Raw genomic sequence first — 14968 nt, forward strand, 5'->3', positions numbered from 1 at the left:
CAGTTCAATGCTTTCCAAATGAACATATATATTAGCTCCACAAATAATATAATTCTTTAGCATTTAGATCTAAAATATTCTCCATCTTGGATTTTAACTGAACATGAACAAATGTTAACAGGTATTTAGAAAGTACATGGCTGATAAGCTTAAATAACTCTGATAAACACTTCTTTCAGTAATAATCAAAATCATCTAGTCCTTTTTAACCTCCACATGAATCCATACAAGTAACAATGTTCTAGAAGATTTCAGACTCATGACAATGAGACAGTTGAGTCCTGAAGACAACCAAGTATTCATAAAATCTTTTTCCAATAACAATAATCTTTGCTTTTCAGTAAATTGGTTCATGTTCTGTGCATTAACATGCATTGATTTTGTTAGGGGAACAAAAATTGCACAACATAACAGTATGATACCATGAAGAGGAAAGAAAGATATCCATACAAAATATCCTTCCTTATGTGCAAGTATGTATTCTGGTCTTTAAATTCTTATTCCCCTCATCATGTCTTTATAGCCTGAAAAGCTACAAATAATATGAATGGGAATTATGTTTATGACTACAAGTGAAAAGTTTAAGGCTTTTCAAAACCACTAACACTTAGATATAAAATTTCTTCCAAATATTAAGCTGTTAGTGTCAATTTCCTCATAAAAGGTCTATTAACAAAAATTATATTTACTTCCTTTCTATAATGATTTTCCTTTGGGAGAAAAAGCTCTCAGGACATTTTGAAGATTTTTTTCTCCTGATTAGAAGATCCTTCAATAGTAAGTTATATAAAAAGGGAATCTGCTTTAGTATAGGGACCAAATTCAATTAGATAACTATAATGCAATTTGTTTCTTTGTGTTGAGGATGTACTATAAGAATTATTAAATGTTAGAGAATGCTTTCGTGGTTCCTATTATAGACTCTTATTTTATAGATGAGGAAGTAGAGGTCAAAGAAGGAAAATTACTTTCCTAAAGATATGTAGCTAGTAACAGGCAGACCTCGGATTAAGACCTGAGCTCTTTATAGTTCATACCATATGCTTCTTGTGCATCACGAACTGTCCATACACTGCCCAGTCCCAGGAGACAAATTAAGCAATCCAGTGATGAAAACAAAATAATGGCCAAATACTGGTTGATTGTGATTATAGTTTCGGATCAACTTGCCAAATGCTTTTTTTAATTTTTGACTGTATGTGGAGATTAATCTATGTATGTATCTGTAACATAACTCTGGAGTTTTGCCATATGTGTATATGTATACATATTATATATAGTTGAGTTGTATATGTGTGTGTGTGTGTGTGTGTGTGTGTGAAATATGTGGGTGTGTATCTGAAGTCTGAAGATTGTAATAATACTTTGGGAATGCTTCTTGTTGCCCTTATGTCTCTGAACCTCTCCAACTGGAAAATAATTAATATCTGTTCCATGAAGTACATGGGAGTGTTAACACTCTTGACCTGGTGGGTTATCTAAATACTAAGAGCATTATAATTGTCCTGCAATAGATTTGCAAGTTGTGATTTTTAGAGATGCTGACACCCAAAGGGGAAAAAAAATCTTTCCCAGTGCTCAGAATAAGTCTCCTTAAGGGACTTTACCTGAAGGTACAGCACTTTAGTGAAATAGTCACAATAGTGAAATATTTGCAATAGTGAAAGCCTCCACCATTGGAAAACAAATATTGATTCTTTTTACTTTCTTGTCAAATTGTTCTTCTTCATTGCAGCAGGCATTGTAACAGTTTAGAATTAGAAATTTCAGCATTTTTCTTCTTTTTCTTATTAAGGTATTATTGATATACACTCTTATGAAGGTTTCACATGAAAAAATGTAGTACTACATTCACCCATATTATCATGTCCCCACATACCCCAGTTACTGCCCATCAGTGTAGTAAGATGCCACAGAGTCACTATTTGCCTTCTCTGTGCTACACTGTCTTCCCATGATCCCGCCACAGCATGTGTGCCAATCATAAAACCCCTCAATCCCCTTCTCCCTCCTTCCCCACCTGCCCTCCCCACCTTTGGTAACCACCAGTCCCTTCTTGGAGTCTGTTAGTCTGTTGCTGTTTTGTTGCTTCAGTTTTGCTTCGTGGTTATACTCCACAAATGAGGCAAATCATTTGCTACTTGTCCTTCCCCGCCTGGCTTAGTTCACTGAGCATAATACCCTCTAGCTCCATCCATGTTGTTGCAAATGGTAGGATTTGTTTCTGATGGACACTTAGGTTGCTTCCATATCTTGGCTATTGTAAATAGTGCTGCAATAAACATAGGGGTGCATATGTCTTTTTGAATCTGAGAACTTGTTTTCTTTGGGTAAATTCCTAGGAGTGGAATTCCTGGGTCAAATGGTATTTCTATCTTTAGTTTTTTGAGGAACCTCCATATTGTTTTCCACAATGGTTGAACTAGCTTACATTCCCACTAGCAGTGTAGGAGGGTTCTCCTTTCTCTGCATTCCCCCCAGCATTTGTTGTTAGTCTTTTCCATGCTGGCCATCCTCACTGGTGAGAGGTGATATTTCATTGTGGTTTTAATTTGCATTTCTCTGATGATTAGCGATTGGAGCATCTTTTCATGTGCCTGTTGGCCATCTGAATTTCTTCTTTGGACAATTGTCTGTTCATATCATCTACCCATTTTTTAATTGGGTTATTTGCTTTTTGGTTGTTGAGGCATGTGGGTTCTTTATATATTTTGGATGTTAACCCCTTGTTTGATATGTCATTTACAAATATATTCTCCCATACTGTAGGATGCCTTTTTGTTCTGTTGATGGTATCCTTTGCTGTACAGAAGCTTTTTAGTTTGATGTAGTCCCATATGTTAATTTTAGCTTTTGTTTCCCTTGCTTGAGGAGATGCGTTCAGGAAAAAGTTGCTCATGGAGAATTTTGCCTATGCTATCTTCTAAGAGTTTCACGGTTTCATGACTTACATTCAGGTCTGTGATCCATTTCAAGTTTACTTTTGTGTATGGGGTTAGACAATAATCCAGTTTCATTCTCTTGCATGTAGCTGTCCAGTTTTGCCAACACCAGTTGTTGAAGAGGCTGTCATATCCCCATTGTATGTCCATGGCTCCTTTATCATATATTAATTGACCATATACAGCATTTTTCTTCTTTAAGATGAATTATTTCCCCAAGCCCTTGACTTTGGAATTATACCAAACATTTCTGGACATATCATTAGTCATAGGGTAATAAAAAAAGTGACTCTCTTCAATTCTGGTATGTTGTCCTTATATATATAATCCTTCTTCCTATTTTAAATTACTGTCCATGTATACCTTAAAATTAAGTAAGAATTTTTAAAACTTTAAGACAATAAACAATTTTGCAGAACCACTTTGATCCAAGATCTTATATAATTGCCATTATTTTTCACTCCAAGCCAACCATATATTTGACCCAACTGACATGCTTTTACTCTCTTAATACAAATAATCAAAAAAGAAAAACATTTCCTTATAGGAAATCATTTAACTTTCACAATGCAATTCTGAATTCTATATAGTTCAATTTTTTTTATCCAATCCTCTTTTTTCTCAGCTCATTTTTTGTTGTTGTTTATTTGCTTTCCTGGTGCAAAAATATGCTATTTTCTTATTTTAGCTTACAAACATTAAGTCGTAATTTCTGATCTTGCCAGATAGTAAAATGAAACAATTTTGGCTCTAGCCAGGTTTTGGGAAAACTCCAAAGTAATTTAGGTGGGACAGGAAGAGAGGTTAGTAATTCCAGCTGTTCAGCCCCTTCCTTTTAGAGTATTCCCTGAATTGTGTAGGAATATGTATGTTATTTTATTGCTGTGAACTAGTGATGCCAGTTTCCACCCTAGAGATGGCTGTATTTCAGAGATGAGTGACTTGATACTTGTAAACAAGTTCATAATCATTAATAAAGCTTACCAAACAATTTAAGCTCTTTAGAAACACACATCCACTATTATAATTAATTGCCTAGTATTTATTTAATTATACCCTTTAATAGAGGCATGAAGACTTTTACAATGCAATTTATAAAAATTCTAAACTTCATTAAATTTGTTTTCATGATGCTTATTTTGTTTTTGTGAGTTTCAGATGTCAAATTATTTCTCCCTGGGGAGCCGGGTTGTAATTCCACCACTATTTCGATGCACCCTTTAAAAATCCCTATCAATATTTTTCTTTAAAGTTGACAACTGCCCAGTCTGGGATCCAGATGCTGTATTCACAGGGCAATGATTTTGTTGTTTTCCACACATGGCCTTTTCCTACACTGTCTCTCAGAGATGGAAAATTCTGCCTCTTTTTTTTTTTTTTTAACATTTTACAGGAAACTTTCATTAAAATGACCTAAAGCCAGGTCCTTTCATTCTGTATGGTATCTAGCTCAGGAGTACTCAAACTTCGTCTGTAATTTGTTTCCCTGAAAATCTTGGTGGTAAATTAATCCAATGTTTCTTTTTGGAATGTCTACTTCAAACAGAACTCACACCAGCCACTGTGCTTAAACCACACTAAAAAACTGGAAGTTTCCAATAACTGAAAGGAAATCTACAGACACAGTGTCAGTGGGTCCCCAAAAGAATGTGCTAGAATCTGGGAGGTCTTTGAGGTTTGTGGTGTTATCCTTTAGAGACAGGGAAGTATCTTCCTTCTATAAGATTAAAATAATGCATGATATCTCCTCTCTCCCAAGGTTTTTCATCTCTTTGGCTGTGCTTCTGATACAAATATATTGGGCCCTGACATACCTCAGTTCAAAAAATACTTAATGAGAAGACCTTTGTTTTAGTTTTAAGTGCTGCAGGTAGCATTCCTATAAACATGGGACACTAAGAAAAACACAGAGACATAATACCCTCCTCAAATGGAATAGGTTTAAACCTTGCCTGAAAATAATAAACACAATGCCTTACACTTTTTGGCTGTTTTAAGTTGGAAAGCATATGCACATCTATCATGTTGTTTTACTCTCAAAATCAGTCTCTCAAAAATGGACACAAGGCATTAAGTCATTCAATATGTTGTGCCTACTGCGTGCTAGGCAGTGTGAAGGGATGGAGGATCCATGATACACAGGCAGACCAAAGAACAGAGAATTTCCTTGGGAAGATAAAACAAAACAGAAATAAATTCAATAAAGGTAGTATGTAAATATCTCTTGTAACTGAGAACTAGAGGGGCAAAGGGAGACTTAGAATTATGTGCTATACTGTGCATTACCTCATAACCATTCCTCCTAACTCTTTAAATAGCTATTTATAGGCTCCTGAAATCTAAGTTGTTCGCCTCAGGAAGTTGAATGCCCATCACCAGCTATGTACTGATTTTCCGACAGAGCCAGGACATCAAGCAAAGCTCCTGACTCATCAGCATTACGCATACTTTTCCCACTAGGTCAGGCTGGGTCGGAAAACGGGCAGTATTAACGAAAGTATCCCTGATTTCTCCTCTCAACAGTTCTTCCATTCGCACAGCGCTGGTGTCTCTCAGGCGCAGGTCAGGCAATGTCTGTTGCCTTTGATGAAAGAGGCTCTTTGCTTTTCTTAGCAGACACAATATAGGCAGAATTGTTTCTGGGTTTGACTTTCAAGTTGTGTAGCCTACCAGACTGTGAGTGCCCAGGCAGTTCTTTTGGCCTTGAGGTCCACAGAGTTGCAATGGCGTTTCAGGAGTCTTCTTACCTATGAGGAAATGCCATAGGAATCATGCAAGAGAAATGATTTGCCCAAGGTCACACAGACCAATGGTGGCAGATTTGGGATTGGAAGCAGGTCTTCCGATTCCAGTCCAGTGCCTCCCACGGCCTTTATCAATTCCTGTTTGAAATCTTTGCTTCCCTCACCCTTAGTGTGGGGGGATGGGGGTCATTCTGAAAGACCCCCTGAGAGATCCCTCACACCCACACTCGCAGTAACGCCATTTCGTCCCCCAGCTAGCAAGGACAAGATATTCTCAACACCAGGCCAGGCCCTACCCCGGGAAGAGGGCCAAACAGGATATCGGCGGTTAAGCACCTGGACCCGTTTCCAGGAACAGAAACCAGCTACATCCTGGATAAACAGACCCTTACCGCCCTCCCGAGTTCTCGGAAAGTCCCCTCTGAGCTCAAACCCTGTATTGTTTAAACCATCCAATGAAACCCCTGTAACCATGCTTCTCGCTTCTGTACCCGCGCTTTTAGCTACCCTATAAAAACTCCCTGCTTCCTAGCTGGGGGGAGTCTTCCTCGAGACTCCGCCGTCCCAGGTACCTGTGTGACTGAATAAAAATCCCTCTTGCTGATTGCAACCGGAACGTGAGCTCGCTGATCCTTGGGAGGGTCTCCTCAGATAAAGACACCACACTAAGTGAGGTCTTTCATTTGGGGGCTCGTCCGGGATCGAGACTCCTACCCAGGGACCACCGACCCCTCACCGGGAGGTAAGCTGGCCAGCATCTGTGTCGTGTGTTTAGTTGTCTCCGCCTCGTTTTCGTGTTCGCGCTCGCCTCTTAGTCTCTGTAGGTTGTCAGCTGACCAGGTATCTGTATCTGGCGGTTCCGTGGAGGAGCTGACGAGCTCGTACTCCCGGCCGCAGCCCTGGGAGACGTCCCAAGGGCATCTGGGGTCCGATCCGGGGCCCAATCAGCCAGTGTCTAAGACACAGTCTGTGTCAGACCGATAGGTTTTGTCCTAGTCTGACAGATCCGAATTTTTCTTAGAGCGAGAAAGTTCCGGACTCTCAAACCTTACTTTCTCTTTGGCACCTCGCCCGCGCTGCGATATTTCAGTGTTATTATATTGTCTCCTAACCCCTTGTCTAAGTTTCATTGTTTCCATTCCTATTTTTGTAAACCAAGAGTATGGGTCAATCCATAACCACCCCCCTGACTTTAACCTTACAGAATTGGCGAGATGTCCAAAATACCGCAAACAACCTGTCAGTGGACATTCGAAGAAAAAGATGGGCTACTCTCTGTTCATCCGAATGGCCTACGTTTAGCGTAGGCTGGCCCAGAGACGGTACATTTGACCAAAAAATTATCTTACAGGTGAAAGCCAAAGTGATGAACCCCGGCCCTTCCGGGCACCCGGATCAGGTCGCGTACGTCATCACTTGGGAAGCACTAGTCTCAGACCCTCTGCCTTGGGTCAGACCCTTCATCCTACCTAAACCCCCTCTTCCCCCGTCCGCTCCGCCACTTTCCCCCCCCCTCCTCCCAACCCCAGCGAGGCCTCCGTCCCGCTCCTCCTTATTCCCAGCCCAAACCGATCCTCGAAAACCGAAACTTTCTTCACAGGTCCTGCCCCCGGAAGAAAACCTATTAGTAGACCTCCTCAGTGAAGAACCCCCCCCATACCCCGAGCCAAATCCCCCGCCCCCGGTGGCTGACTCAACCGATGAGAGACCAGCCGAGGCAGCGCCAGCAGCACCATCCCCCATGGCGGGCCGATTGCGGGGGCGGCGGTCCCCCATGGCAGCCCGTCTAGGGGGCCGAGGAGACCAGCCGCTGACGGCAGACTCTACGGTCTCACAGACCCTCCCGCTCCGAGTAGGAGGAACCGGTCAGCTCCAATATTGGCCGTTCTCGTCCTCCGACCTCTATAATTGGAAAAATAATAACCCTTCCTTTTCCGACGACCCAATCAGACTCACTGCCCTGATTGAGTCCGTCCTAGTTACCCATCAGCCGACCTGGGACGACTGCCAGCAGTTACTCCAGGCCTTGTTGACCTCGGACGAGAGGCAAAGAGTCCTCCTAGAGGCTCGGAAAGCAGTCCGAGGGCCAGATGGGCGTCTCACCCAATTACCAAACGAGGTCGACTCAGCCTTTCCCCTTGACCGACCCACCTGGGATTACACCACGCAAGAAGGTAGGAATCACCTAACTCTCTATCGCCAGTTGCTTATAGCGGGTCTCCAAGGGGCTGGCCGACGCCCCACTAATCTAGCTAAAGTAAAGCAAGTCTTGCAAGAATCAGGAGAAGCTCCCTCTGCCTTCCTAGAGCGGCTCAAAGAAGCTTATCGCAGGTATACCCCCTATGACCCTGAAGATCCAGGGCAAGAAACTAGTGTGTCCATGTCTTTTATCTGGCAATCTGCTCCTGATATTAGACGCAAGCTCGAGCGCTTAGAAGACTTAAGGGAAAGTAAGCTTGCAGACTTACTGAAAGAGGCAGAGAAAATCTTTAATAAAAGAGAAACCCCAGAAGAGAGAGAAGATCGGTTTAGGAGAGAGGCAGAAGAAAGAGATAATCGGCTAAGAAAAGAAGCCGAAGAGAGAGAGAGAGAAAGAGACAAGAGAAGGCATAGAGAAATGAGCAAACTCCTGACCACCGTAGTGTCAGGACAGGCACAGGACAGACAGGGGGGAGACCCAAGGAGGCCCGGACCCCGAGTAGAGAAAGACCAATGCGCGTACTGTAAAGAAAAAGGACATTGGGTTAAAGATTGTCCCAAAAGACCCAAGGGGCCCCGGAAGCCGAAGCCCCAGACCCCCCTCCTGACATTAGACGACTAGGGAGGCCCGGGTCAGGAGCCTCCCCCTGAACCCAGGGTAACCTTTAACGTCGGGGGGCAGCCAGTCACCTTCCTAGTAGATACCGGAGCTCAGCATTCTGTGCTGACCCACAACCTCGGACCCTTGAGCGATCGATCCGCTTGGGTCCAAGGAGCCACCGGAGGAAAGCGATACCGATGGACAACCGACCGCAAAGTTCAACTGGCTACCGGTAAGGTCACCCACTCTTTCCTCCATGTTCCGGACTGCCCGTATCCGTTGCTAGGGAGAGACTTATTAACCAAACTAAAAGCTCAAATATACTTTGAAAACTCCGGAGTGCGGATCACAGGACCGCAAGGGCAACCCCTGCACGTGCTAACTCTCAGCTTAGAAAATGAATACCGGCTCCACGAGCCAACTGAAGAGCCCAGCCCAACATCTGACCCCGCCGCCTGGCTGGCTGAGTTCCCTCAGGCATGGGCAGAGACTGGAGGTATGGGATTAGCCACACAACAGGCCCCCATACTCATCCCGCTAAAAGCTGCTGCCACCCCGATCTCCATCAAGCAGTACCCCATGTCACTAGCGGCCATAGAAGGGATAAAGCCCCACCTCAAAAGGCTTCTAGATCAGGGGATACTAATCCCCTGCCGCTCTCCCTGGAATACCCCGTTATTACCCATAAAGAAGCCCGGTACGGGAGACTACCGACCTGTTCAGGATTTGAGGGAAGTTAACAAACGGGCAGAAGACATTCACCCTACCGTGCCCAACCCCTATAGTCTGCTCAGCGGGCTCCCTCCGTCTCACCGCTGGTATACAGTGATAGATCTAAAAGATGCTTTCTTCTGTCTCAGACTTCACCCTGAGAGTCAGCCCCTATTTGCCTTCCAGTGGAAAGATCCAGACCTAGGCATCTCAGGACAGTTAACCTGGACTCGGCTCCCTCAAGGGTTTAAAAACAGCCCAACCCTGTTTGACGAGGCATTACACAGAGACTTAGCAGATTTTCGGATCCACCATCCAGCGTTGATATTGCTTCAATATGTAGATGACCTCTTACTAGCCGCCCACTCCCGGCAAGAATGCGAGGAAGGCACAAAAGCCCTTTTGCTAGCCTTAGGTAGTCTTGGTTATCGGGCCTCCGCAAAAAAAGCCCAAATCTGCCAAGAACAAGTTACCTACCTCGGCTATCTAATCAAAGATGGGCAAAGGTGGCTGACCAGAGCTCGGAAAGAAACAGTCATGAGCATACCAGTGCCCAAAACCCCTCGCCAGCTAAGAGAGTTCCTAGGAACTGCGGGATTTTGTCGGTTGTGGGTTCCAGGGTTTGCTGAGATGGCAGCCCCCTTATATCCCCTTACAAAGGAAAACACCCTGTTCACCTGGGGCAAAGACCAGCAAAAAGCCTACCAAGACATCAAACAAGCCCTACTCTCTGCCCCCGCCTTAGGACTCCCAGATCTGGCTAAACCATTTGAACTGTATGTAGATGAGAAGCAAGGGTATGCCAAGGGAGTCCTGACACAGAAGCTAGGCCCCTGGCGGCGCCCTGTAGCCTACCTATCTAAGAAACTAGACCCAGTGGCCTCCGGATGGCCCCCATGCCTCCGAATGGTGGCCGCAATAGCGGTCTTAGCCAGAGATGCCGGAAAATTAACCTTAGGGCAATCTCTCACCATCTTAGCCCCCCACGCAGTAGAAGCCTTAGTCAAACAGCCCCCTGCTCGATGGCTCTCAAATGCACGCATGACCCACTATCAAGCTATGCTCCTAGATGTAGACCGCATCCGTTTTGGGCCCATCACAATCTTAAACCCTGCCACCCTTCTCCCCTTACCCGAGAAGGCAAGTGAACAGCATGACTGCCTTGAGATTCTTGCTGAGATGCACGGGACCAGACCAGACCTGACTGATCACCCTCTTCAAAATGCTGACTTCACCTGGTACACGGACGGAAGCAGCTTCCTGCAAGACGGCCAGAGGAAAGCAGGGGCCGCAGTCACCACAGAAACAGAAGTAGTTTGGACTGAGACCCTTCCAGCAGGAACCTCCGCCCAACGAGCAGAGCTCGTCGCGCTCACCAAAGCGCTCCAGCTGGCAGAAGGTAAAAACCTCAATGTTTACACCGATAGCCGTTATGCCTTCGCCACCGCCCATGTCCATGGAGAAATTTACAGGCGCAGAGGGCTCCTGACCTCCGAAGGGAAAGACATTAAAAATAAAGCTGAAATCCTAAACTTGCTGCAAGCCTTGTTCCTGCCTAAAAAGCTCAGCATAATCCACTGTCCCGGGCACCAAAAAGGAGAGAACCCCGAAGCAAGAGGAAACCGGATGGCCGACAAAGCAGCCCGAGAGGCAGCCATGCGCACACCCGTGAGTAACTCCCAGGCCCTCACCCTCACGCCGGACCTCACTCAGCCTTCCCATCCCGTTCAGTACACCCGAGAAGACACTGACTTATTAAAAACCATAGGAGCTTCACATGACCCCAACAGACAGTGTTGGGTTTTCAAAGGCAAGGTAGTAGCACCCATGAAACAGACTCGTGAATTTATAACTTACCTACATAAATTCACCCACCTCAGTCCTAAGAAAATGAAAGCCCTCTTAGACAGAGAAGAGAGCATTCACTACTTGCTAAGGCGAGACAAGATCATACAGCAAGTAGTAGACGCTTGTAAAGCCTGTGCCCAGGTCAATGCCGGACAAACCAAGTTCGGGGCAGGAGCCCGAATGAGAGGAAACCGACCAGGAGCTCATTGGGAAGTTGACTTCACTGAAATTAAACCTGGACAATACGGGTACAAGTATCTGCTAGTGTTTGTTGACACCTTTTCCGGATGGGTAGAAGCCTTCCCAACCAAGCAAGAAACAGCTAAAACAGTGACAAAAAAATTGTTAGAAGAAATCTTCCCCAGATATGGTATGCCCCAAGTGCTGGGGACCGATAATGGGCCTGCCTTCGTCTCCCAGGTAAGTCAGCTGGTGGCCAGGCTATTGGGGATTAATTGGAAATTACATTGTGCCTACAGACCCCAAAGTTCAGGACAGGTAGAGCGAATGAATAGAACCATAAAGGAGACTTTAACCAAATTAACGCTGGCAACTGGCACTAGAGATTGGGTACTCCTACTACCCCTAGCTCTCTACCGAGCCCGTAATACCCCAGGACCTCACGGGCTCACTCCCTTTGAAATATTATATGGCGCACCCCCGCCCATTGTCAATCTTAGTGACCCCAACATTTCAAGCTTTGCTAACAAACCCTCTCTACAAGCTCACTTGCAGGCACTCCAAATCGTGCAGAAAGAAGTCTGGAAACCGCTTGCAGCCGCCTACAGAGAACAATTAGACAAACCTGTAGTTCCCCATAACTACCAGATCGGCGACACAGTTTGGGTCCGCAGACATCAGACCAGAAACCTAGAACCTCGCTGGAAAGGACCGTACACTGTGTTGCTGACCACCCCGACGGCACTCAAAGTTGACGGTGTCGCAGCCTGGATCCACGCCTCCCACGTGAAAGCAGCTCAGCCCGACGCAACCACACCCACCTCAACATGGAAAGCCCAGCGATCTCAAAACCCTCTAAAGATAAGACTCTTGCGTTCGTGACCTATCTGCTGTTATCACTAATGCCAGAACCGATCGCCCCCTCCCCCTCTCCCCATATCGTAGGAACCAGTAATTGGACCCTTACCGTAGCAGGGACAGATGTCACCCTCAGCGCCTCCTCCAAAACAGGGCACAACAATATAGGATGCCCCAGTGAAATGAAAGTTGACCTAAGAACCTTATTCCAGGCAGTAGGAAATCCCGTCCGAGGTGTCGCAGCCGACTGGTATGCATGTCCTGGAAAACCCGCCTACCAACGCTGCTCACGCAGCACTGCAGCCCAGTATTATTGTGACTCTTGGGGCTGCGAAACCTCCTCCTGGGGGTCCCTAGCTGCCAAATGGAATACCCCCAGGGGTAGAGACCCCCTACTGATAACCTACTGGGACTCAGAGCCTTATCCGCACGGCCCTTACATAAAACTAACCTTCACTGAGTGCAGTGACATTCCCCCTGCGGTGGCGGGATCGTGGGGAATCCGGCATTACGACCCCACTGGCCCCGACTTAGGAGCAATAATTACCCTCAGCTACAAGTTCACCCCAAGCGCGCCGTCCCAATCAGTAGGGCCCAATAAAGCCCTCAAAGACCAGCAGCCCCCAGCCCGCCAAGCTACCCCAGCACCACCAGTGTCGAATTCCACCAGAAACCTAAATCTTACTAGCCCCCCCCCCCAAATACCAGGCTCCGGGAACAGACTATTCGATCTAGTACAGGGAGCGTACCTAGCCCTAAACCTAACTTACCCTAACAAAACCAAAGAATGCTGGCTTTGCCTTCAATCCAGTCCCCCTTACTATGAAGGAATAGCCATATCTGGAAACTACTCCAACCACACCAGCCCACCCACTCAGTGCTCTAACATACCCCAGCACAAATTAACTTTGTCTGAAGTCTCAGGGGCGGGGCTATGCCTTGGGACAATCCCCCCCTCACACAAACCCCTCTGCAACACCACCCTAAATCTGCCCCCAGGCAAATACTATCTAGTCCCACTAAATGACAATTATTGGGCATGCAGCACCGGACTCACCCCTTGCGTATCCTCTTCAATCCTCAATGTAACCTCAGATTTTTGCGTACTAGTTGAGTTATGGCCCAAAATCGGCTATCATGACCCAGAATATATTTATCATCACTTTGAACAGCGCCCACGAATGAAAAGAGAGCCCGTTTCCCTAACCTTAGCCATTCTCTTAGGGGGGCTCACAGCAGGGGGAATCACCGCTGGGATCGGGACTGGAGCAACAGCCCTCGCAGCAACTCAACAATTTAGACACCTTCAAAAGGCCATGCACACCGATATTAAAGCCTTAGAAGAAGCAGTCAGTGCCCTAGAAAAATCTTTAACCTCACTATCAGAAGTAGTTCTACAGAATAGAAGAGGACTAGACATCTTGTTCCTACAAGAAGGTGGCTTATGCGCCGCTCTCAGAGAAGAATGCTGCTTCTATGCAGACCACACAGGGTTAGTAAGAGATAGTATGGCAAAGCTTAGAGAAAGACTCAATCAGAGACAGCAGCTCTTCGAGTCAGAGCTAGGCTGGTTTGAAGGAATGTTCAACACATCCCCATGGCTTACCACTCTAATTTCCTCCATTGTAGGGCCATTACTTCTCCTCTTGCTGGTCCTGATTCTTGGACCTTGCATCCTCAATCGATTAGTTCAATTCATAAAGAGCCGGCTATCCGTCATACAAACCATGGTTCTGACCCACCAATACCACCAGCTCCAACAAATTGACCCTGAAACCACCAGAACAGAATCAGCTGAATAAAAGATTTTATTCAGTATAAAGAAAAAGGGAGGAATGAAAGACCCCCTGAGAGATCCCTCACACCCACACTCGCAGTAACGCCATTTCGTCCCCCAGCTAGCAAGGACAAGATATTCTCAACACCAGGCCAGGCCCTACCCCGGGAAGAGGGCCAAACAAGATATCGGCGGTTAAGCACCTGGACCCGTTTCCAGGAACAGAAACCAGCTACATCCTGGATAAACAGACCCTTACCGCCCTCCCGAGTTCTCGGAAAGTCCCCTCTGAGCTCAAACCCTGTATTGTTTAAACCATCCAATGAAACCCCTGTAACCATGCTTCTCGCTTCTGTACCCGCGCTTTTAGCTACCCTATAAAAACTCCCTGCTTCCTAGCTGGGGGGAGTCTTCCTCGAGACTCCGCCGTCCCAGGTACCTGTGTGACTGAATAAAAATCCCTCTTGCTGATTGCAACCGGAACGTGAGCTCGCTGATCCTTGGGAGGGTCTCCTCAGATAAAGACACCACACTAAGTGAGGTCTTTCAATTCCAGTCAAATAACAGCTTTCTCTCCTTTGCAAAAGAAAGAGTGGGTAAGGGCTTTGGGAGAAGTATGTTTTCGGTCAGTGAAGGGGACTGATTAATTCCACCACCATTTAGTGAACTTCCTGCCCGCTCTGTGCCAGGCTCCGGGCATCCAGGCTCCAGCAAAGCCAGCTTCCAGTGATTGAACTTGGGTCTCTCCCTAGGTCCGGCAGGTCCGGGGCTTTGACTGCCACCTCTCAAGGACTGTCCCCCAATCCGCACCAGGCTCTTCTGCCGGCCGGAGCAGGCCCACACGTCCCTGGTGGACAGCGCTGTGCCTGGTTGCAGCAGCGGGCGCTAAATCACGCGAGCAGCACGCTTGCATTGGGCGGGGAGCTCGCGTCGCGCGCCCGCGGTCGTCACGGCAACCGGGGAGGTGCTGACCCCTGACCCCCAGGCCCCGCCCCCTCGCGTTCCCGAGATCCACATGGAGAAAGCCATCCCGGAAGTGCCGCCGCTGCCGTCCGCCAGGTGCTAGGAGCCGCCGGTCGGCGAAGACAAGCTCGGTGCTCGCCGCCCT

General features: G+C 46.5%; 1 protein-coding gene across 1 annotated transcript; it reads left to right on the forward strand.

The window, feature by feature from the left end:
- Nucleotides 1-5858: 5858 nt before the first annotated feature.
- Nucleotides 5859-8507, forward strand: LOC108389651 (uncharacterized). The gene has a single exon (XM_017648099.3). It carries the CDS (start codon nucleotides 6849-6851, stop codon nucleotides 8505-8507), a length of 1659 nt encoding a protein of 552 aa, XP_017503588.2. The 5' UTR covers nucleotides 5859-6848.
- Nucleotides 8508-14968: the final 6461 nt, after the last annotated feature.

Source organism: Manis javanica, chromosome 7 (assembly GCF_040802235.1).
Source record: "Manis javanica isolate MJ-LG chromosome 7, MJ_LKY, whole genome shotgun sequence".
NCBI classification, from domain to species: domain Eukaryota; kingdom Metazoa; phylum Chordata; class Mammalia; order Pholidota; family Manidae; genus Manis; species Manis javanica.